This window comes from Melanotaenia boesemani, chromosome 3 (genome assembly GCF_017639745.1).
Source record: "Melanotaenia boesemani isolate fMelBoe1 chromosome 3, fMelBoe1.pri, whole genome shotgun sequence".
NCBI lineage: Eukaryota > Metazoa > Chordata > Actinopteri > Atheriniformes > Melanotaeniidae > Melanotaenia > Melanotaenia boesemani.
Genome location: NC_055684.1, coordinates 33527377 through 33552185, shown reverse-complemented (window position 1 = coordinate 33552185; position 24809 = coordinate 33527377). Strand labels below are relative to the sequence as shown.

At 38.3% G+C, this 24809-nt stretch overlaps 2 protein-coding genes across 6 annotated transcripts in view; both read right to left on the bottom strand.

Annotated features, from left to right (window-relative positions):
- Window positions 1–1328: 1328 nt before the first annotated feature.
- Window positions 1329–6344, bottom strand: ube2j2 (ubiquitin-conjugating enzyme E2, J2 (UBC6 homolog, yeast)). Its single transcript, XM_041980860.1, has 7 exons — window positions 6190–6344; window positions 4528–4658; window positions 3008–3048; window positions 2724–2826; window positions 2485–2623; window positions 2303–2383; window positions 1329–2127 (listed from the first exon to the last, which is right to left on the bottom strand). The coding sequence occupies exons 2-7, from the start codon at window positions 4656–4658 to the stop codon at window positions 1837–1839; spliced, it is 786 nt and encodes a 261-aa protein (XP_041836794.1). The 5' UTR covers window positions 6190–6344; the 3' UTR covers window positions 1329–1836.
- A 279-nt stretch (window positions 6345–6623) lies between these two features.
- Window positions 6624–24809, bottom strand: part of acap3b (ArfGAP with coiled-coil, ankyrin repeat and PH domains 3b) — a 48200-nt gene continuing 30014 nt past the window's right edge. Inside the window, exons 5-26 of one of the 5 annotated variants that reach the window (XM_041979663.1) lie at window positions 24546–24604; window positions 24075–24258; window positions 23815–23859; window positions 23618–23713; window positions 23374–23448; window positions 21704–21715; window positions 16797–16909; window positions 16458–16509; window positions 16118–16218; window positions 15832–15943; window positions 15510–15742; window positions 14850–14919; window positions 14609–14703; window positions 14150–14370; window positions 13965–14054; window positions 13567–13668; window positions 13195–13418; window positions 12734–12843; window positions 12143–12253; window positions 11360–11421; window positions 8411–8460; window positions 6624–7283 (exon numbers count right to left, since the gene is read on the bottom strand). In XM_041979663.1, the coding sequence (XP_041835597.1) occupies window positions 7215–7283; window positions 8411–8460; window positions 11360–11421; window positions 12143–12253; window positions 12734–12843; window positions 13195–13418; window positions 13567–13668; window positions 13965–14054; window positions 14150–14370; window positions 14609–14703; window positions 14850–14919; window positions 15510–15742; window positions 15832–15943; window positions 16118–16218; window positions 16458–16509; window positions 16797–16909; window positions 21704–21715; window positions 23374–23448; window positions 23618–23713; window positions 23815–23859; window positions 24075–24258; window positions 24546–24604 (2286 nt within the window). In that variant the 3' untranslated portion in view covers window positions 6624–7214. Of the gene's footprint in view, window positions 7284–8410; window positions 8461–10524; window positions 11422–12142; window positions 12254–12733; window positions 12844–13194; window positions 13419–13566; window positions 13669–13964; window positions 14058–14149; window positions 14371–14608; window positions 14704–14849; window positions 14920–15509; window positions 15743–15831; window positions 15944–16117; window positions 16219–16457; window positions 16510–16796; window positions 16910–21703; window positions 21716–23373; window positions 23449–23617; window positions 23714–23814; window positions 23860–24074; window positions 24259–24545; window positions 24605–24809 lie in introns of those variants that run through there. The other 4 variants (XM_041979665.1, XM_041979662.1, XM_041979664.1 and 1 more) reach the window with 4 other exon arrangements.

Here is a 24809-nt window from a genome sequence, read left to right as displayed (position 1 = left end):
TTTCTATAAATAAAACAAAAACACAAAAAGGAAAAAAAAAAACATTGTGAAAAAGAAAATGTAATATACAGAAATAAAAAAATTGGTTCTCTTCATGTGTCTTTATTTGGACCTAAACAGACTGGTGGTATACTGGTCAGCTAAGCCAAATTCAAAAAGGTTCTGGTCTCAAGTTCCTGCAGTGCAGACATTGCTTGGCTCATGGGTTGACTGGAGAGAACTCATCAGACTTTAATGAATCCATAGCTCCATCATGGGTGTTAACACCCTGTTTGTGTATTGACAATGTTCACTTTATAAAATCAATTTACAGATATTAAAACACTTTAATCTGAGATTAAAGGGATACGATTAATTAAACTTGATCAGTCCATTTAACGTCACCATCAGTCCTTTGATTCCTCTGTTACTCAGCATGAGCTTGTTCCGAGTTTCAACCTGTGCTAAAAAAAAATAAAATTCACTGACATTTTTTTGAGATTGTGACAGACATGCCACGAGTATTTTACCAACTGGTGTGGAGGTCTATCAGATATCAGACAGTACCATCTATCTATGTCTCCAGTCAGTATGAATGAATGTTCTGTTTTCTAAGGGAATAGCATTTTATCAGAAAAACAGGTTTCCTCCTTGACCCAGATTAATACCACTTGCATAACAATGAAAACAAAAACATTTTGTGATTAGCATGTGATAACTTCATGGTCCTCATGAAATCTGATGATGTGCAATATTTATTCAGCTGCCATTTAACACCATACTCTGAAAACTGGGCTTAAAAAAAAAAACAAAAGCTTACGTGCTAACCAATCAGACATTTTTCCACAGAAGTATTCCTCAGAAGCAAACCTGTTTGATCAGTTAAGGTTTTAAGCCTGTGGAGTATGTAATATTCAATTGCAGAACAATGGTGTTTTTTTTTTTTTACATTTCCTCTTTAGAGAATCTCTATGCTTTATCTAGCCCTCCAACATGTATTATATTAATGCGTGTACATCCTCAGGCTAATCTGAAACTGTATGACAATTTCTGCTCCAAGGTGCCAATCTTATGCCAAAAACTAGCAATGACATCCGACCATAAGAGTTGTTCCACTTAAGCATGATAAGAATTCAGCTTTGCAACATTTTGAAATGCATGGTGGTGGACTTTATTCTGAAACACTGGTCCGAATAAACACGATTGCCAGTGGTTCAGCATGTGGTCTTGACAACTTGTAATGTTCAGTTTGGATGAACTACAGCACTAAGCACAACAAAGGAGGGAAAAAGCTTTTTTTTTAAGGCAAAAAGCGCTGAATACGAAATTTTTGTGTTTTCTGGTTTAAGGAGCAATTAATATTGTTTTTTGTTGGGTTGTTTTGTTGAAATGTCCTAGCAAGCGCTGAAATAGCAGTTGTGTTCATCTCCCCACTCATTTAGAAAATAACCTCGTCTTTGTAACTGAAAAAAAAAAAAAAAAAAACGCCCAGGTGACTTCAAGATAACAGTCTTGGTGTTGAGACTTGCTGAGAAGACATTTGTCTACACTCTTTCACAACCCATGAGCCAAGTTTCTTTCTAGGACTGATATAAACCACTGTAACACAAAGTGGATCATAACCATTTTAATAAAGCCCCTCCAACCCCCCCGGCCAAACTCCCACTCCCATCCACTTTCCCTCCCACCTCCCGCTCACAGTCTCTCCCAGGTGGGTGGGTTTTGAGTTTTTGTCTTCCAAAGTCCATGGTGGTAGTGGTGGTTGAGGAGGGGTTTAACATCTCTCTCCCACGTAGTGTGTTTGTCAAGTTTGTTGTCCATAAAGGGGCTCACCAAATTTGGGGAGAGTGGCTCTTCTCACTCCTGGGCTATGCTCCTCAGAACGTACTTGACTGTGTAGGCAAATGCTGCAAAGCCAACAATCACAAACAGATTGGCTAGAGCCCCACCTACAAGTCCATGGTTGCGATTGGCCTGCTGCAGGCCAGGAGCAGGGTTGGCACCCCCCACTGGGACCTGTCCTCCATTTAAGGCTGGGAGGCCATAGTGGGCTTGTTGAGGGTCACCGTCGGGCACCACATCAGGTAAAGGGAGGGGCTGAGTGCGGGCATTTAACTCTTCCTGGATCTTCTGTTTCTGCTTGATCTCCTGGGAGAGTGAGAGAAAATAAAAGTGGGAGAATATTAAATTGTAGGATGAATATAAAAAGATAGAATGATGGTCCAGCATGACTGACTGACTAGTCAGTCAGTCAGTGAGTCAGTCAGTCAGACAGACAGACAGACAGACAGAAAGAAAGAAAGAGAAAGAGTGTTCCACTTACATCGACTACATCAGGAAACAGATCACAAAACACTTTGTCTTTGAGGTTGAAGGCCAGGCTTTGGGCTGAGAGCTGTCGTTTCTGGAAAAAAAAATTTAAAAAGATGCATTAATTATGTAAACTGTCACATGCTTCATGTCATCATCCTTTACCTGTTTATTTATTTATCTGTTTTAACTCACAGTGTAGTCTGAGGTCTCAATGCTTCCAAGGGTTGGTCCTTTCTCCACCATGAAGCTGAGCAAACCAGTAAGAATTGTAGAAACGGACCAAGCTGGGTTCCATGTATCTGGATGGAAGTCTGTGATGGACAAACATAACCTGTGGAAAAAGAAAAAGCAATCCAGATTTTTTATTAATTTAGTTAGTCATTTAAACTTAAATTATTTTTAATTTGAACAACAATTATCTTATTTCTTACCTGGTGTTGCACTTGAATCTCCCATTTGGTGTTATCATATAGATGCTTGGTGGTTTAAAGGGAAATTCCCGAGGAAATATGAGCTTTCCATGATAATATCCTCCTACAAAAAAAGCAAAGCATGACGCACATGCAGACACAGAGCACAACATTAAGTATGACAGAAAAAATGAGTCGGCCGGAAAAGACTGCAAGCAGAACTCAAACCAAGTAAACAGGCTCCAACTTGCTTATTAGCAGAAGCCAGTTGCAGCAATATTTACGGTAAACCTTTCAGGTTTTACCTTCATATGGCGTTTTCTCAGGACCTCTGACTACATAGTGCCTAGAGAAAGAAAAACAAAAAGTTTAACTTTTCAAGAATGTTAACATAAATATTGTTGGTATCTTGTAGAATTACATTAACATGAAAACAAGTGCTAACAACCACACTCAGGTGATTTTTATTTTAGGTTTCCCTTAAAAAAGTTTTTTTCCTTTGATCATAATAATTCCTGGTAGATTCTGAGGCTTTTAAACAACTTCACCTTTACATGATTCATTTTTGGAACACAAAAGGTTGCACTGCAATATAACTGAAGGTAAACACTGAGAAGATAAGTTTTCTGATCCAGGCAGTAAATTAAACACATTCATATGCTGAAGATGTGTACAGCTTTGGTTATTCAGATGTGTAGCAACAATCTTAACCCCGTGCAATTAGGACATTTTGATCCAGTTACCAGATAAAAAAGCTAATTTTTTTTACATGACTAAATGAGCTGTCAGGTTTGTTGCCTACAGACAACAACATTCAGACTTTGTCTCAAATTCTTCCTTTCAGATTGTTCATGTGAGGCTTTATGGTCAGTAAACTTGTGTGTCTGTTTTTATTGACCGTTAGGAAAAACATCTCAACTCTTAATCTCTTATCTGATCACCGGTCGATAAAGTAGGTAAACAGTTACATTCTCAAGTAGAAATTAGACATACCTTCAGAAAAGTCCTGATTTTGTTTAAAGTGTGACTGAAATATGATTCGAGTAAGCAGCATTTTCGGCTGAATAGCAGTGGGTATCTACTAATTTAATTCTAATCGGGGCTTGTTGAATAAATAAAATAAGTTCTGACAGCATTTCATTAGTGTAATAAGGCTAGGATAGGATTAAAATAGCTCCAAGACACATACTCACAGGACAATAGATTCTCATTAGACTGGTACTGTATGTAAATCAAAAAAAAAGAGCAATGTGTCAGGGCCCCGACATATTATTATTATTAATATTGCCATTATTACTGTTGTCTATTGTTATTGTTAAAATAATAACCACAACAATTATTACTATTATTATTTCTTTCTTTATTATTTTTTATTATTATATAAATCCTAAAAAGTTTTTTATTAATTAATTTCTATACTGCTTAGTCCAATTCAGGGTCATGGGGAAGCTGGAGTCAATCCAAGCAATTAGCAGGCGAGAGGCAGGGTACACTTTGGACAGGTCGCCAGTCCATCGGAGGCCATAATAGAGAGACAAACAACCATTCATGCTCACACTCACTCCTAGGGAGAATTTAGAGTGACTGATTAACCTAACACGCATGTTTTTGGATGGTGGGAGGAAAATAAATAAATAAATAAATAATCGGAATTTCCTCTTCCGTTCCTGACTCTGCTCTGGGTTATGGTATTGAAGAATGTTCCATAAAGTATTTTTGGAAAGCATGATCTAACACTAATAAAACATGACAGTCCCAGTTAAAGCACTGACTGTTTCTTCATTGATATATTATGCAATATGACTTGTGAGGACTGAGATCTTACCATTCTAAGATGTTGGAGGGTAGCGGTTCAGCACAGATATAAGGCACCGGGTCTTTCTTTATCCTGAGGTAATCCTGCTTAAGTCGTTGAGTGGCTGTAGTTGGAGCTCTCTTATTCCCGGCGTTGTTCATCTGAGATTGAAAAGACAGGAATACAGAAATCTACCTTTATAAATGCTATTGTAGCACCACTGTCACTACAAATTCTATAAAAATATAAAAAGACAAACATATTCTTCCATTACTCAGAAGATTTCAACTTGTGCCAAGATGTCACTGGCTTATGTAAAGCTTTAAGTAAAAAGCAAGTCCTTGTATAGGTTAGTTTGTTTTAAAAAAGAGAGAGAAAAAAGGAAATAACTTAAGTAATGCAGTCACTGTCCCATTTGTTGTTCCTAATTAAAACAGATGACAGTAGGTTGTGTGGACATCAATTAATCTATTGTCTGCATTTTGGCTTATGATCTAACATTACAGGTGAATAGTACTACAGTGAATTGAAGCCAATAACAACTTAGTTGCCGCTTCAAGAGTTGTAAACTATCTATATTTTGTTCTGTTTTTCTAAAAATGCAACCATCTGCTGATTTTGTCATCTGTTTATGAAGCAAACAAATTGTCCCAAATGGTTAAGAAGTGTGGTGACAGCAACTCCAACTTGGCTACAGGAGGATAATCTAAAGTTCAAACATTTAAAGTAAAAAACTCGTCTATAATAAAGTTGTACACTAAAGAAATATAGTCTAAAGTGAAGATACCTTATCAAAATATCTAATAGGAGTCCCAAAGTTTAACACTACTCATCAGTCTTTTATTGTGCCTTAACGCTAGGTTTTGCCCTTTTGTTCTTACACCATCGCCTGTTTTTTTTTTTTTTTTTGTTTTGTTTATATATTTATATATATATATATATATATATATATATAAAATCATTCTTATGTCTTTGTGAGTTCATGTTTATTATCTAATGTAAAGAAACTTCAGCTGATGATGGTGTTTCATGGTGCTACGAATAAACAAACTTGCCATGCAACAATGTAGTCATTCAGTGATATTTTGAGACTTGAAACTAAAAGTACTTTCAATTGTCTACTCATTTGTTAGACAACTTAAATCTAAATTAGGAAACTGCATCTCTGTCTACTCATCAATTCATCATGCTCATAGCTGCCATGTAATGAACAGTTCACGAGCTGTTGCAGTGTTAAAAGTGTGTATCACTTCCTAATAAACAGGAGTCTACTTCACGTAATTTATGTAGCTGAGGCTAATCCGGTACACTGTAAGCTAGGCTAATGTTAAATCTGACTTTCTGGGCAGATCGATAAGTTGGTATGCTCATGATCGAACTCTTACTCAATCGCTGACTTTGAACAGACATTTTAGACCAAATTCAAATAGCAGGATGACATTGTATTTGATTGGCGACTTTTTAAATCACGGTTTCAGTAGTCTGTTAAGCTAGGCTAACTTGATTTAGCTAAAGCTCGCGGATTGTTGCCGGTGAAATAGTAGTGTTAGCTAACAGCTAACGCAGGCCATTGCTACTTGTGTTTAGCCTCCTAGCTTTAGCAAGGGCTACCAGGAACAGCTGTGATACGAACGGAGGCTGCCTCCCACATTTCTCCCACTAACTAACTGGCGACATGTAATGCAGACGTACCTCTCCAGAGACCCCTGTGAAATTATACGTTCGTGGCTGGGCACGAAATAAGGTTGTAGTTTATGTTGACAAACCCTAAACCGATAATACGATGACACCAGCGTCGCTTTAACTATCGCGAACCGGAGGGGCAGCTAAACTTCCGGTTCTTCTTCTTCATCTGTATTTGAACGAAGACAAAAAGTTCCCTACCGTCGCCAGCCTGTCATCCGGAATAGTAAATGTGGCAACTTAAGTAAAAAATGTCCATAATAATAATAGCCCAAACTTACATTTGTTTTCAATTTGTCACAGCTAACAAACCACACCTGACAAATTCTCCTGTGTAGCGGGTTTTTCTCTTCATACTCCCCAGAGGCTTGCTGGTGCAAATGTTCAAATTAAACACTGAATAAAAACACTCCACAAAATAATTTTACTTTCATTTGTTTATTTTTATTTGACTACTGCCATTAAATTTAAAATAAGCTTGGAAATCATTTTTTATGTAACATTTGAGAGAAACAATTAACATCAAATGGGCACTTCACTGATTTAAACATCAAATTTATTTTACTCATCACGGAGAGTAAATATAAAGCCAGAGGAATCTTAAACTTTAACCCTAACCTTGTTTATTAATATAATACATTTGCATAATATTGTCTTCAAATGTTTAGTTAAAAAAATACCCCCTCTTTTTTGTCACTTTATGTGTTATTAATGTATTTTGCCATTTATTTGCCAGACAAATCTAAACACTAAAATGGGTGTCATGACAACTAAATTGACATCATTACAACTGGTGTGTTTAAATTACATTTTGGCTTAACCAGCTGGCTTTTATAATCTTTACATTGGACAAATAGCCTATATTTACAAGGTTTACAGAGAACATTTTCAAATTTGCATTAAATAGTTTTAACAAGTGCCTGCAGGCCTTTGACCATTTGCCTCTCTTTTGATTCCAAACCAATGGAAGAATGAGCAATGAAGTGGAAATCATTATGGCTTCTTGCAACGGCTGAACTGTATGCTCCTTCTCCTCAACTTCTCGGGCTGTAGAGATGCGAGGACAGAAAACTCGCGAAAGACATCAGCACAGGCGATGTCACCTGTAACAGGGATATTAAGGTCAGGGGGTATTTGTCCTATGGAGTATCACTGAGAGTGACCTGAACATTCTTTCCAGCATACATCATGAAAGCAATAAACCTGAAATATCCAGTAACCCACTTTCCAGAATTTAGGGAAAAAAGAGCAGAAAAACCCTTTTTATGAGAAAAAGAGAAAAGCCCACAAAGTGTAACCTAATAATAGAATGGAGCTCCTACAGTAAGCATGACACATAAAAGTCAACTCTTCTTTTTATTAGTTCTTTCAGTGGTAGCCACTGGGATTTTGCAGCAAATGAAAAACTAACAGGAAATTAGTGATGACAATCCTGTCCATTATACGTCTTGTATCTTCTGTTCAACACATCTTATAATATGAAATTTATTGTATTGCCCTTTTATTTACATGCTCTAAATGAATATTTTTTAAATATTTTATTCAGTTTAAACTAAAATTTGAGCTGATTTCCAGCAGGCATAAAATTTAAAATAAAATAGAAATATTGATATATTATTCCTGTTTTGTACAAAAGAAAAAAAAAACACAAAAATTATTGGCTATATTTCTTAATATTAAGATAAATGATCGTTATACTGCAAAAGAAAGTTCTAAGAAGCCAAATACTTTCAGATTATTGTTTTAGGAAAAAGTAATTAACCAGACGGGTGGACTTCATGTTCAGGTCTGGAGGACCAGGAAACTGTCTTGTAACATTCTTTAGTAAATCAAACAAAAATTGCTGTTTATAACAGACTTCCAGGAGGATCTAGCTGACTCTGGAGAGGTAGTGCACCGCTCTACTGTTTTTTTACTTAGAGATTTTAAGCTGGGTGCTCAAACTTGTAAATCTTTTCATTAAAAAAACATGCATACTATGTGAAGACTGCATTTGGTCATCCATTTGAGGAAAATAATCTGGCTCAGATTTTCAATCAGATATCTCATTTATCAAAGCAATAGAGAAGGTGCACACTATAAAAATGGCCCCAAATGTTTTCCCACAGAGAAAGTTTAACAAAGAGGGCAGCAGATCATAAGACCTGAATGATTATGACCCGCAACCATCATAGCAGAAAGAACCACAGCATCACACGGGCCCTAAGATGACCCAGGATGTTCCACTCACTCTATCCCGAATATCCTTGAGTTTAACTGTCCTTCTGCCTGTTGCAACCCCTGTGGTAACAGAAGCAATGATATGTCAGACAGTGTTTATTCCTCGAGTGAGCATGTTGCTTGCTTTTAGTGTAAGCTGAGAAATTAGACATTTCTGTTACATGACTTTCAAGTGATGATGTTACAGTGTTTGTGAGATCACAGGCATGTGTCACACACCCACAACACTGAGTCATTTAATGTTGGAAGCTTAAGTGTTTCCTCAGAGCAGAGGTATCCATCTCTACACCTCAGCTGTATTTACTGACAGGAAAATTACCATTTTATTGCTCTGTAAAGTTTGTCAATCACCAGGAATACCAGACCAGGTTGCAAAAAATAAAATAAAAACATAGCATTCTCCCAACATTTGTGAATATTTAAAACACAACTAAGTATAAATTAACGGAAACTAAAACCATTACATTAACTGATAATTTACAGATTCCATTTTCAGTCAAATTTCATGCTGGGAGAATGTTGCACTGAATGGATGTGACAGAGAACAGTAGCAAGAAGCAGGAAGCAAGGTTAGTTCATCAAGAGGTTCTCAATTTTATTGTATGCATTGTTTTTATGGGTTTTTTTTTTCTTTTCCCTTAGTGCTTCTAAAAACAAAGAAGAATGTATTCCAAAGATATTCATATGCCAATAAACATAGGAATGCCTCCAAGTTCTTTAGAATTGTGTTGCAGTACTGCCTGACAAGTTGTATTTGGAAACAATAAAAAGACATGAAACTTATCAGAAAGTCAGAATATGTGACTGAATGCTGAGAGGCAGGCAGTTGGCATCGAGTTAAAATACACAAGAATACTATTTACAGCATGTTTGCTTAGAACAGCACCTTTAACCACTCTTAAGTCAATACACACAATGGACACAACATTTAATACTTCAAGGGCAAAGGCCCTTGACAGTTTGGTCACAGTAGCTTCACATTACCCCCTAGACTGGTTCTATTTGCAGTACACTGAACTATTGCATCTAACTGGTAAAAATCACATCTCTGTAACCTCTTCTGAACATGTGAGCACACCAACAGTTTTTCTACTGCTCCGTCACTTCACAGAGGATAGTAAGACTATTCTGTATCTACACTTTCCCTTTAAAAAACTCTTTGGCGAAAGAAAAAAAAAAAAGATAGAAAAGACAATGAAATTATTGTTGATAGAGATGAAGAGATCACCACAGATTTGGCCTGTGGACAGAAGAATGGTACAGAAGTGCAGAAAAGACACCACAGGGGTCAAGGTGGTACATGCTTATTTCACAGGACTGCACAGCACAAAGGGATCAAATGATCAAAATATTTTCTTTTCTTTTGCGTGCTTACAGTGCAACCAACCTTGATTTTCCTGCAAAGCATACAGAGAATATTGTGAGTACTAACCAGTTATGGCAGCCAGATACTCAAGTCCTTTGATCATACAACTGCTTTAAAAAGGTGCTCGTCATAGATTAGCTAATAAAAGGTCATACAGACGAGTATTTACAGGAAACTGGAGGTGTGTTTGTGTTCCAAGTAATTTATTGTTACTTGGAACACAGTGGCAGTACAATGAGGAAGTAAAGTTGGGATGTAAGTGGAGCCTTTTTTTTTCTTTAAAACACACTGGCAAGGTTCCTGCTCTAGCTTGTCTGCACATAATATGAATAAGGTGGTGTACAGTGACAGAGTATTTTCATATTACTCACACTCACATGATTTCCAAATCAGAAAAGAAGCTGCATGTTTAAACTTCCAATAATTAAGGCCATTCCAATAAGAAACTGCACGTATTATGCCATCCAAAGTCTTCTTGTAAATTCCAAGTAATGCTTTTGGATTAAAATGACAATCGCTGATATATATATGCAGATAAAAACTGCATCCAAGAATGCATTGCACTAGTCCTCTGGGTTGATAAATAAAATGACAATCAAACAGACAATAACTAGATATGAACAATGTAAAAACTAGACTTAAAATGAACAAAATTATAACACTGTATATGGGAAAAGTGCACAGTTCCTTTTTTCCTTTACATAATCGAACATAATCCTGTTATTTAACTTTTTCTCAGTATTCTTAGACACATGCGCTCATTTGCTCTCTTGTTCACTCATTCGTCACATCACAAATTATCTTACAGAGCAGGCGAAGGTCTCTTCCCCACAAGCCCTTCAGTAATTTTTTTTTGTCACAGTAAACTACCCTGCCACCTCCAATGTAGCTTGTCAGTTACTCTTTTTCTTTTAGTAACAGAACAAATACCTTTTTTTCACCTCATGCCACAGTACACAGTTTCTAAATATCTAAATAAGTATATTTACATCTCTGGTTAAGAAGAGATGGGTAAGCTGGATGTCACACAGATGGTTTGGATAGATATAAAGTATAGAGGGTTAATGTAGTGAGATTCTTCAGGTGTAAGAGCTGTCGGCCAACAATAGACCTTTACCCTCACGCAAGACGTTACGTTATGTTACACTAGAGGATAACCCTGTTTGCAAAACACCAAAAAGAAGGTGTTATTTTTACTGTGTTGATAGCAATAGCATAGGTAGTGCCAAGTAATAACAAGCAGATTTAGTGGTGATGGAGGAATATGGAGGTGGTGACTGTATTGTCAGTAGAGTTAGAAAGTTCCATCAGGCGTCTCCCTATGACACGCTGCACCTTACAATGACCCCTTCTCCTCCCATGCCCCATTTACAAGAAGTTTCCTGTAAGCCTAGATCTCAGGAAGCAACTGGCTCGAGATCAGCACCTAGGGGCAACTTCAACATGATTAAGTTCTCAGGAAGGGGGAATGCAACACATGCTATGCTCCCAAGTACAGAAGTGAGCACTAGCTTTCGTCTATGGTGAGACAGATGAATTCCTGGATGCACTTCCTATACTGCTGCTCAGTGGGGCTGCTGCTGGGGTATTGACCTGGTTGACCCAGTGGAGCCTCCGCTTCACGCATCTCCTCATTCATCCGTGCCAGACGCAACCTGGAAGAGAAAAGTGAGAAGGAAGGAAGGGGGGAGGCAGAAAGAGGCAAGATAGAGGAAGCATGTTAAAAAAAAACAGATAAAATGAAGAATGAAAGGTGGCTGAATGAAAGACAAACAGTTAAATCCCCAAAATGACGTGTGAGCATCCAAATGCAACTTGGAGGGTTTTAAGTTTTTAACTGTTATACTGTAAATCTTCACTTTATTAAATGCAAAAGACTGAAAGATGTATTTATGTCTTGTTTTATGATGGTGAATTCTAAGGGGCATGTGGTATAAAAGATAGTCTGATGTGGTAAAACATTTTTGTCAACAACATTTTAAAGCACATAAATCTTCTATGCAAAAATGTACCAAATGTGCCAAAAAAAAACTTCATATTTAACCCAAAAGAGATTTATATTGCCATAACAATGACAAATGCTGTCACTTGGCAATGCTACTGGGGCACCAAATGTTCAGAGACATTACAAATTGCAGATATGGAGTGGTTGCATCTTCCAAATTAGTTAGGTAATTTATTTCGATCATGTAATAAGCAACAAATAATCATAAGCCATAAATAATAAAACAACAAATTTCTTTGTTGTTGCGCTGCAGACAGGAATCACTTAGGTCCACTACATGTGCCTCGTGCTATTTCATACTCTACTGGCATTATCAGTAGAGAATGAAATAGTCAGAAACATAGTGAAACAAATGAAGTAGAATGTCTTACAGGGTAACGATGTCTGCATTGGCAGCCTGGACAGCGATGCTGAGGGGATCTTGACCCTGTTCATCAACCTCTGTCTGCGATGCTCCTCGTTTGAGGAACAGACACACCTGACTGCATAAATGAAAATGGTCAGAAAGAAGAACTTAATCTTTCAGTCATACAGAAATAATAGAAATATTCTGAATCTGATACCCAAGTTAATTTGTCATCCACTCTTTTATTCATTGTAAATAAATTCACTTCTTCTACGTCAGTTTCCAGTAACATTTATGAAGACATGACACTTTTATACTCCTCCATACAGTTCTTATGAAAGAGAGCTAAGTGACTGGAAACACAGGTTCATATGACTGAAATAGCCAAGAGGTATTTCTTTTTGGAAAAATGCCTGCAGTTTCTCTCTGTATTGCAGAGGATATTTACACCATGAGCATTTGGGAAATAGGATTTCTTTTCCGAAGTGAGTGATTATACTGAAAATGCTCAAGGCTTTGACATTCATTTCACACATAGGTCGGGACATGCATAGGAGTCACAGCGGCGTGCAGCTCATAACTTGGATTTTTTTCCTCACTTGTTTGCATCTCTTACCCAGTGTGCCCCAGATAGGTTGCATGGTGTAGCGGGCCTCTGCCTCTCATGTCCCTCTGGTTGACATCGGCCCCATTCTGTAGCAAGAACTCACAAGCTATCAAAGAGCCCTGTTAAGAGAGACATACACAAAATAAGTTGTTTTCTTGTTTTTGTTTTATAAACTGCATTTTAAAATCTAATTAATTTTGTTTTATATCACCAAAGACAAGGTTTTATTGCTTCTTTAAAGCCAGAACATGAGAGTGGGAGTCAAGGACTTTACAACATAAAAAATGTTTGGGCGAAGGTTCATGCTTGTTTGTAATTCTTTATGGCTTTAAAGTGACAGTATGATACGTAATCTGAATTCCAACCCAGGGTAAAAATATGACAATAAAAGGAAATGAAAGAAAGCATGCGGTGAATACTTTCCAAGGATAAGTGTTTAGATAAGATAATGTCTCTCTCAGATCTCTCACCCCAAGCACAGCTTGTATGAGTGGTGTTTTCCCCTCCTCTTCCTCAGTAGCAGCGTGTACATCAGCACCATGTGCCAATGCTTCCGCCATGAGTGGTAAATTATGGAGACGGGCGGATCGGTGGAGCAGCGCCCCAGGGTGTAGCTCCCTCGGATCCTCAGGGTCTGAAGATACTTCCTGTTCGATCTCCACTTCACCACTGGAGGACTCCTCAGACTCTTCCTCTGTGGATGTGTAATTGAACAGGACAATGATACCAATAAGAAAAATACCGGTGTTAATAATAAACGCTGTTCATGTAGCCATTATTCTTACAGGGGGCATTATGCATCAGAATGTAAATGTTATCCTCAACGCCAACACTCTCATTACCTTCCTCTGTTACACTGTCCACCACTGAGCCAAAAACCAGGATGTCTGTGCTGCCGTCAGTACTTCCTCCCAGGCCGCTGTCGCTGCTAAGACCTGCGGGGCCAAGCATTGCCAAGCCGCGGACACGTTAATCATTATCGGTCATAAAAATTATCATTAGAAAGTATCATCAGGCTCAAACTGCCCTACCCAAACACGTGCCACCAGCACAAGTGTGTGACGGCATAATTAATCAAAACAAACTTCCCCATCTCAGCAAATGATGTAATTACTGGTGTCACAGCTACTCAAAACAAAAACATGTCATAAACAGATTATAGTTGCATAAGAAAGCTCCCTTCTACAATAATCCTGCAAATGCATCGCATCTGTTTGAAGTAAATGTTTTTTAGACTTACTGCGAGGCCCAGAGCCAGTGTCGAAGTAAGAAAAGAGTGAGTCCAGCTCATCTGGACAGAACAGGGAGTCTCGCCGAAACTTTGCTGCAGCTGCTGCATGACAGAGGAAAAGGTCAGGATTTCCCTCTGATGCAACCTCTGCACACATACAGTGATTACAGATTCAGTTCATTCTCTACACTGACCTGCTGAGAGGTTTGCAGGTGAGGCGCTGCCAGGTTCATACCGGTGGTATTTCCTGCGGGCCTTGTTGGGGGCCCGAACAGAGCTGTTGTGTCGCTGGCACTTTTTCACTGTCCAAGGGCGGGACTTCCTCTCACCTTCCACCAGCGCCTCACTCCCACTCATCTTTTTCAGGAAACGTTTCTCAACATATTTTGACTTGATCCAGGCTTCTTTTTCCTGCCTGCAGGGAATAAATTACAAGCATTTAGGCTAACTGCACATGCATCGTTCATTTATTAGAAGAGCCTGAGCCAAATATGAGCCAAGAGTCTGAAGGACAAATATTACTAAATATTAATCATTTAGTTATGAGGAAGGGAGAGGAGTTGGTAAGTCTGAATGAAATGACTCCCTGCAGTCAGTGATTTTCCCCATGGTCATGATTTCTAGCCAAATGTTCCTACTGGATTAAAACTTACCTTGAACTGGAGGGTCCAGGCTTTTTGGCTCCTTTTTGCTCACAGGCGCCCTCATAAATCTGGTTGATCACAGTGTTCCCCAACTCACACATCAGCTAAAACACAACAACAAGAAAAGAAAAAGGTGAACATTTTTACAGAAAAGAAAGAAAAACTTAAAAGCAATTAAAACTGTAGTGGCATTAGATTCTCAAGGAATAAATGTTTACATGCAGGACAGGCCGCAGTTTGGGAGACGCACCTTAAGTAATTCGGGCTCCCATGAGTCTAACGTCAGTGAGCGTACTTTAGAGAAATGGACGCCTAAACTCCTGAATGAGACAAGCAGAAAAATGGAGAAATTACATGAAGTGAGTTAAATTAGTTAGTCCAGAAATGTTGCACTTTATTTATTTTACTTTTCTTCTTTCAAGTGCCTCAGGTGGCGGATCGGAGGCCTTTTAAAGTTGGTTGAAAACTCCACTGCCTTCATAAAAAAAAAACACCCACGATGGCTAATTTACATTCAGTTTGGACTCCTCCAAAGTGCTGCTTGCAAAAATATTTCCCCTAAATGTAACTTCATAAAATCAACTTCATGAAGAATCTTAAGAGTTTATCCTCTAAATAGAGCAGAGATCTTACAGGTAAAAGCACGTTATAGACGTTATGATATCAGAAAACTATGTGCAAAATGAAATGCAGACTATTCCTAGGATGAGTTGTAAAGATAAGGCAAGTAGAGACTGGAAAATGTCAAAGACACCAGTAACTCAGTGATAAGGCCAAGCATTCTTAAGAATGCTTTAACTTTATTTAAAAACATACAGAGAAATATGAGTAAAAACATGGTGGTTCAGCTCTTCTGTTGCAATTTTTAGCACCTCTTATCAAAGTATCTCTCATGGTTTGATGCAGTTACCTGTGGATCCCAGAGCACTCGATGCAGAGCAGGACTCCCAGGTTGATTGAGGCCCAGCATGGAGCTGTTTGGCCGCAGTCGCTGCACAACTCGTTACCTGGCAGGCTCTGTACCCGCTGGAGGAGACTCTCGCCCCCTCCCCGAACTCCCTTGTCAGCCCTCTCCCCCCTCTCCCGGGGCTCACTGGCAGAGTCGATGCTGCTTGTGGAGGGCGAGGCTGTCCGATCCAAGCGCTGCAGGACAGGTTACAGGTCAAGAATTGGTTACTTCTAAAGATCAATTTCATGAAAAGGAAAAGTTTTTTTTGGGATTGTGTTCACACCTCAATGTAATAGTTGTCAGCAATATCTTTGTACGCAGAAGCAATGCTTGCTTGGACTGCCTGGATCCAAGCCTGCCGCAGCTTCTCGGACTCTGCTTGCAGCATGCAGCTCCTGAAAAAGCAGATTAAAAAAGGTCGTATTTAGCTTATGTTCATCTTTTAGCTGTAGTTCATTCAACATAGCAAAATCCATAATAGGACAACTAACTGTGAAAGTCTTACAAAATAAAATAAAACTGATTCCTTTATCCTGGTAGTACAAACATGCAACCTCAAACACACTTACTTGGTGGGTGAAACCACCTCAAAGCAGAACCTCCTCTCGTTGTCTTCACATGGTTTAACTGAGCACAACCTCAGATCTTCAACCACCACAGTCAAAGAATCCTGTCAGAGGAGAGTCAGAGCAGCTCTCAGCTATTAAATACAAACTTAAGTACAAAAGTACTCACTTCTTCTTTGCCAATACACAAGATTAAGTATAAATTTTAATATTTAAAAGCTGTTGTTATTTTGCAAATAAAAAAAAAAAAAAAAAAAAGGTTATTACAACAATGGAAAATAAGAAAAACAGTTTTAGAAGAAAAAGGCAATGATGACAATTCATATACAAAATCCGCCTGTACCTTAAGTTTCTTCTGGTAGACCAGCTGGCTGTTTTGAATTGAAAACCACCTCCTAGAGTGAGCAAAAAATGTAACATAAGTCTGTTAGTGTGACAGAGATACGATCAATCAAATATCTGCATGCTGAACTCAATTCTGCTGGGGGAGAACCACTTGATAAAAATTCATAGGCTAAGTACATGAAACTGACTGACAACCTCAATATTCAGAGTTTGTTTTAAAAAAAATCTAATATTTAACTTTTTCTTTACAACCCCTGCATTTTTATTGTTTAAATAGGAACAGGGTGTGCATATTTTCTGGTTTCCCCCTTATCCTATATGTCCGCAGTCACTTTACCTGTTCCAGGTCTTGAAAGCATTGCTGGCCCTCTTGAACAGGTAGCCCTCCATGACAACACCATTAGGTGCATCCACATTGAATTCCAGCTTAGGGTCATCATACGAAAAATCCTGCAGTGACAACATGTTAAATATTTGTCAGGCTCTGGTTTCCTTTTCCACTTTCTTTTTCAGTGAATGGCCTATGAACTGGTCATCAGAGAGTAACTCAATGGTAAAGCCACGCTTTGCAGAAATTTATAGCAACTCTATAAAAGTAAGTTCTTTGTGCTGAAACCACTCTATAATGAACATGTCAGGTGATATAATGGAGCAATTTGTGTAAAGTCCACCACAACATAATGACAGGAAACAGAGAGAGGGTCTTATCAGTCTTACAAGAGGTAGCTCTGCTAATGTTATGTGTGTATGGGTATCTCCTTTTCTTTGAAAATCAGTCTACATTCAGTGGTGGTAGCTCACACATAAAAATTACATCAGTCCTTTAAAGACCTATCATGTCAAACCTTTTCTATATTCTTATCTTTCTTGGCTATAACAAGAGTAATTTAAAGCTAGATGCCACCTGCACAGGGGACTGAAAAACACAGAAGACTTAAATTATTCTGAAGGCTGAATACTTCTGAAGGCTGAGGCTAGGTTTCACCATTGTTTGGTAGGTATACTCATTGATTTAGAGTAAGGTGATACTGAGCATATGGCAAGCTGCGCATGAGTGTAAATCTACATAACACACTGATGTCATTGTGTACTTTTGTTACCCTTTGACTTTGTTAAAAGCGTCAAAGCTTTTCTATTGATTGTTCACAATGTGACATCAATCAACAAATTGATTATTTTAATGGCAAATGGACTGCATGCTGTAGCACTTTCCTAATCTTCTCATCCACTCAATGCACTTTTATGCCACATGAACCCTTTCACACACACATTTATCCATACAGTGCTTTAATTCCACGCATAAATTGGTTTCTCTGACACACACCAACGTCACATCAGTGGCAATTAGGGGTTCAGTATCTTGTCCAAGGACACTTCAGCATCTGGACCAGCTATTTAGATTCAAAGGAGGAAAAATGTGACAATAAAGTACTAGATTAGAAGCTCCTTGTTTAAATCTACCATCATTTCCTGGCTTGCTTATGAAAACATCCAAGCACTATTAAGAAAAAGTAGGCTGTTGGGATGTTACATAACAGTAACATATTTATAGACCCCGTGTTTAAACATGCATCCCTGCAGGTGATAAGACTGTTGAAAAAGGTGAATAGTGAGGGTTATTTTGTAGTTAGGCCTACTTTTTGGAGACAATAACTAAACCTAAATTGGCATTCGTTTTTCTACATTTGAACTAAAAACTTAATTAATGAAAAATTTAAAATGAATCATAACATTAAATGATAACCGTTTTAAAGATTGCATTTATAAAAAGCTGATTTCAGACTAAAAGAAAGAAAAAAAAAGTAAAAAAAAGAAATGTTCCTCACCAACATATAGTCCAGCCTGCCAAATATCTTCATCTTCACAACACTGACATCTAACAGCATTATTAAAAAATAACTAATTCAATACTAAATATTTAAATAAATGCCATGAAATATCCCACAGGAACCAGGAGACGGACGTGCATGCCACGCGAGCCCAGATGAAAGACCGTCAGCCAACAGCAGCACGTGCGTGCCGTTCCTTCACTCCACACCACCTGCTAATGAACTGACCACTGCCACAAGGATCTGTCGCGAGCGCTCATCAGCATACAGCTGCCACACTCGTGCCCCGCTGACCCCCGTCGCAGCGTCTGGAGATCAAACATTTTATTTTGGCTGCGTATTTGGACATGAAGGACCTCATCCCCGCCCAGCACCGCGATTTAAAGCTCCCCTCTTACCCCCGCAACAATTCCGAGGCCCTGGGAGTCAGCTTTCCATCTGTCTGCAGCTCTGAGAACTGTTCCTGCTTAATCAAGCTGACGTTATTACTCCCCGAGCACATACCCGGAGCCCCCTCTTCCCACCTTAAATCAGCCAGGAACGCGTGCAAGAATGCAGGAGGCTGCAAAACCAGGCACACTGGCAAAAACACTTTTAATTTAGTGTAAGAATTTATTAAATACTGTACCAGTGAGACTGATGTGATGATTACACAGTCAGTCTGCTTATTTCATTTAAGGAATGTGATGTAGATATTAATCTATTTCCAAATATGCTGCCAGGAGACAAACAGGGTCTTGACATAAAAAATTGCGCCTACAATGATTTTCACACTAGAAGCTACACACATGATGTGATACTGTAAACAATCTTGCAAAAAAAATATATTTATAAATAAATAAAATAAAATAAACACATTAAATCTGTACAATTGCTCTACCAAATATTGCTTTTATGGATTTGTTTGCTCGTATATGTGCTCACATCTTTCTGACTAAAAATGCTGCACAGTCAAAAGTTGTAACAATGGAGGAGGAGAGAGTGGCAACAGTTCCCCCGGGACCCACAATAAAATCCTGCACACATAAAAGTGAAAGAATAGAAAGCGGAGAAAAGCAGAGAAAGAAGGAGTGCCTGATGTTTGGACTGAGACGGGGTGATACAAAGACAGGGACGGGGCTACAAAGGCAATTAAAAGAAGGGTAAAACAAAAGAAAAGGAGGGAGGAGGGGGGAGATATTAAATTATGAAAGATGAAAAGATTCACAATTATCATTCCTATAGGAAAGTCTCACTTATATCTTATTGCAAGTCTCACATTTACTATCTTATTACTTTTCCGTATGCTGAGATCTCACTTTCACAGTTTAATCCTAATGGGCTTCCACTTTAGACTTAACTAATGTATATTGTAAGTCTGTGTATAATAGCTGGAGTTACTTAAAGGTTTATTAATAAGGAATGTTTGGCATCTATAATTCACAAACTGCTGCTGCATGGCTGTTTCTTGCTTATCTACATCTGCATATGTGTCGGTGTTATGGTGAGAAAAATATGTCTTGTCTCTTCTGGCATCTTTGTGAAATGTTTTTTGTTTTTTTAAAGTGGAAGCAAAGTAAGATGGTAGAAGACAAAAGACTATTATTCTAAGAGCTTAGGCAACATAATACCTTACCAAATATTTCTGTGAAAATCCATCAAAGCACAACTGCCTGATAAGCAGCATCTACTTTCCAGTGAAAATGCTTTTTTTGTGTCATTCTGTCAGTCAAGTGCATTTGTTATTTGAGTGAAGTGCCACAAAGGTAACTGCTGTCATCCTCTCTTTCACACTCATCCCCTATAGTTTTATTCTCCACCACACCCAGCTTGGGTTTGCTGTATATCCTTCCTGTTTTCTTTGTCTTCTTTTCTACTGCCCAGCCTCACATTCAACCCCCAGCTGTGCCATCTGTTGGCTTAGGTCAGAGCTGGCAGTGGATGAAGGAGAGAGTGGATTGAGGTTGGCATCATGCACAGCCCCATCTCCCTAATCACTTGTGACATGTTGACCTTTCTGGCACCATGATTACCAGAACTGTAATCTAAACGAGAGCAACATCTGAAAACCAAGCCAGCTGTGCTCATATCGTGATTCTCATGTTGCTGCACGCTTGTTTTGTTGGGTTAAGAAAACATCTCCTTTCTTCTAATGGCTGAAACAAGACAGTCTGTAGTTGAAATATTTAGAATAATAGATTTCTGGGTTATTGTTGTTACAATGATTTATTTCAGCACGTTTATGATAGTATGCATTAAAAATCATAACAACAGACAGTGTCATTATTCATTTAATAACTTCTAAGCCAGAATGAAGAAGCAATAAATAAAAAAAAACTTGTTTAACCCCTTGATTCAAAAACCACCGTTGGCAGCTGTAACTTCATAGAGTGGTTTTCTGCACGACAATGTCAGTATCTCACATTGTTGTGCAGAAATTTTGACCCACTCTTGTATGCCCAACTCTCCTCAAGTCCTGTCCCAGTATTTCCATCAGACTGAGGTCAGGACTTTGACTAGGCAATTACAACACCTTTATTTTATTTTTTCTGCCATTCTGTTGCAGATTTGCTGGTGGCACATGGCCTCACAATTGACATCATTTCAATGACTGCCAAGTACAGAGGTCATGTAAACAATCATCATTGTCAGCTTACCAACACAAGAATGAGAAGCATTTAACAGACAGTTTAATCTGCTTTATCTCGCCATGCTTCCAGGAAAAATACACAAGTATACACTCCCATTCCTTTACACACTAGTCATACTTGTTCAGTCACTTTATAATTGTACTGTCATGAACTTTAACATAACACAAGCTAACAAGCCTGTACAGAATAATATTCGGATCTTGTGTTTTATACAAGTTGAAAATGCATGGTCTGACTTTGGGGGGAACTTGCTGGGACATCCACTCCTGGGCAGACTGGCAACTATCTTAAGGTGTTTTTAATTTACTGAATTGAGGTGCATTTACCTAATTTTAAGACCAAGTAAGGACAAGATGATGTTTTATTATGTCCCAATATGTAAAACCTTTAAATCAAGAGGCTATACTTTTTCCTCCAATTCTGTATATTGAGAAATGTATGACTACATATGCACATGTATGATAAAACTGCCCATACAAGCAGGACCAGCATTTAGCAGACATTGTGAGCAGACACACCTGAACTTGCCTCTGTGTGGACTTTAATCTTAGTAATCACACAGGCACTGTAGAGTCAAAGCCTTGCGGACCCCCTGTGCTATTTGGGGACCCCAGGTTGGAACCACTGATGTAATACACGGCACTGACTACACTTTCAGATGCATTTTAGAAAACACTAAAGTCTTGTAGCTAGTTCCCCTTGTGTCTTGTTCAGTGTGCACTGGGGAGCTTTGAATAAATGTAAAGGCTCAGAAAAAAAACAAAAACAAAACAAAAACAACTCACCTGCATCAGAGTCTGGAGGACAAAGAGTGAGGTCATGCAATGGCGCAATGAGGAGAGAGAGAGAGAAATATATCAATAAAAGGACACTATTGCTTCAATTAAATACATTAAGTGAAATAAATATTAACCAGTGTTGGTATCCAGAATGTTATAACACAATTAGTTCAATGAGCTCTTTAACACACACTGCTATCACCAAAAAACACTAGTTCAGTTTCATGATATTTGTTGCCTTAGTCTAAAATATTCAGAAATAATGTGAGGAAGTAAACTCTGGGCATGGTTTTCTGATTAAGAAAGGTTTGTTAAAAGGCCACCAGGGCACTAAACTGTTTGCCCAGTCTGGCAGGATTCCTTCACTTGGCAACTCAATTGATCAGAGAAAGGACCAAGTCAGGCAGAAAAACAGACATGTTTTGGCATCGTCTTCCTTAACAGATGGATAATTTAAGTGCATCTGTGCATGAATGTGACTGCTGGATGTGGGAGGTGAGTTTGTAGGAACTGTTTTTGCTCAACTGAGTGACCTATGGAATAATTAAAAAAAAACAAAAAAAACAAACTTAAACTCTTAATTTTATCCTGTAGTAAAACATTTGCATTTCTATTCTGTAATCTTTTTTTTTAAATTAAGTGGAAAAAAAATATATAAACACACACAAAAAACAAAACAAACAAAAAAAAAAAAAACAGCAGAATATGTGAGAGCCCAAGTCATGAAATGGAAAATGTATAAATATATCAAAATGTCTTTGAAAAGCCCAACAGGGTATTTAATGCCAAAAGAAAGATTAAAAACCCATTTTAAATTTCAGACAGATTTAATCTTTTCCATCCCTGGTATTTTTTATAAAGTTTACACTGAAATGTAAAGGAGTCTGTCAAGCAACACAAGGATAAAAAATTGTTGTTAACTATTTCTCAGGAAAACTATCTGACATTTGACTGATGGTAATGAAAAACACAAGCTCGACATCTGCTCGTGGCATTTCAGAATTAAAGAGGCTTTTCTAACATACAAATATAGGAGAGGCTTTATCTGATAATAAATGAAGCCCTCTGTCATGGAGTCTCAGTGCAGAATATGTCATAGCCATTTTGGACCACAATGCAAGTAAAGGGTTAAAAATTCTTAAATTATGGAAATTTAGGTAGCTTAATTAATTTATCAGTGGACTGTCAAGCAAAAGGTTTAGTTTTAGCCCCATCTGATCCAAAGTTTTCTAAAGTTCTTCCTCTTTTCAACTTAACTCAAATTCACATTTAAGTTCTTGGTATTAAAAGTAGATGAACACAGCTCTGTACCTAACAGGCAAAATTCAAGGCTGTAATCTGATTGTTTTGTAGCTTTAAATGGCTACAAAATCACTTCTTATATGCTAAAACATAAAACACAATGTTTTAGGGCAGTTAAAAAAGTGGGGCTGTTACATAACACTGGTCTGCATCATCGTGCAATAATTTTAAAACAGCCTCGGGTAAAAAGTTTGCCTCCAAGGTTTCCACATAATATAAGTTCATTCCTTTTATTCTGGATAACTGACAGTTGCTCCTCCCTTCCCTTCTGTCATCAGAAGGGAAGGGAGAAGCAATGAAATTGCTTTAGTTTTCCTGTGAAAATGAAAAAAGAATGTGTGAGGTAGAACTCAAAAACAGTATTGCTTCCTTACTCTTTGCTGGATGAGGGCGTGTTTGTGCTCTAACTCCCTCTTTTCCACGGCTGAGTCAATAACCAGCTGATCCAGCTGCAGAGCACAAAGACAAAGCAGTCAGTGGTAGTCTATACAATAGGACATTCACAACCCTACAGTTACGACTACAATGGCTGGTTAACAGAAAATGAATCACGTCAATCATTCTGGTGTGTAATTTTCTAAAGGAACTGTTGATTCGGTGGTGTTTGGCTTTGCTTACCTGTGCAGCCAGTTTCTTCATGTAGGGGTCAATTTCATCCAAAATATTAAAGCCTTGCTGAAACAAGGTATACTGGGCTCGCATGAAGGACAGCATCTAAGAGAGACATGAAGTGAATAAAAGTGACATATTTACAAAACCTGAGTGACTGTCCTTAGAAATTCATGCAAAGATCCAGAGGAGTCTGAGTTACTTACTGCATCCAGGATTTCAAACTTCTTCTTGGCCTGAAGCACATTAATCTACCAAAAGCAAAGAGAGAAATCAATAGAAAATCAATAATAAAGGCAAGGCTCATGTTTGAGTTTAGCAGGTTTGACGTTATGAAGTGTTCTTATTGCAGCAACACTCAACAGTATGAGAGTACTAACAGATAAATTCAGCACTTGTTGAGTGTCAGTGCCACCTACTGGACAACACTGCAAAATAACCAGGAGTTAGAGTAGCCATGCCTCACCTGCAGCACATAGTCCAAGGCCAGATGCCTAAAGGCTTTGCGGCTGAGGATGAGGGCCTGTGTGGCCTCTTCTGCCTCGTGCACTTTGTTTCTGGGTGCCTGAGCATTCTTCACCTGAGCCAGCTCCATGTCCTCGCGCACTCTGTCAAACTGCTTCTTGGTGTCCTTGAACTTACGTACATCCCTGGTGAAATGGAGAACAAGTAACACTTCTTATGTTCAGGCACATTAAGCACATAAAAATCAGATTCATTTTCTTTACAAACCAGTTAGAAGACTGTTTCAAATGTAGTCTTACTGATAAAACATAAATCTCCTTAAGCCTTGATCTTCTGGATCTGGCTCATGTGCACTGGAGCACCCTACAATGTCAACTTTCATCCCTCCCAATGAACTTGAAAAAGTATCACAACTTTTCTTCCTTTTGGTGGTGGTAGGAGTCTACTTCACAGACAGTGATGAGATACTCACTCTTTAATGAAAGTATGAAGCTGCTGTTTGATCGACCTCTGAGCCTGGTCAAACAAAATCTGTCGGCAGAGGAGGAAAGAGACGGAAACACAATTATGTTAAATTAGTGAGAGCTATTATTGTTGTTACAACTTAATTATCAGACACACAAATAAAAATCTTCCACATTCCAACTTAGGATCTACTGATAATTTCTAATGTGCTGTATATAGGGTCACTTGGCATGACTTAACCCTTTGATGCATAGTGTCCACTATAGAGGAC

Coding starts and splice junctions, on each gene's coding strand:
- ube2j2 (XM_041980860.1), bottom strand. CDS start 4,658: ATGAACAACGCCGGGAATAAGAGAGCTCCAACTACAGCCACTCAACGA. Junction 3,049..4,527: donor CCCTCCAACATCTTAGAATG/GTAAGATCTCAG, acceptor TTCTTTCTCTAG/GCACTATGTAGTCAGAGGTC. Junction 2,128..2,302: donor TGTTTCCTGATGTAGTCGAT/GTAAGTGGAACA, acceptor TCACTCTCCCAG/GAGATCAAGCAGAAACAGAA.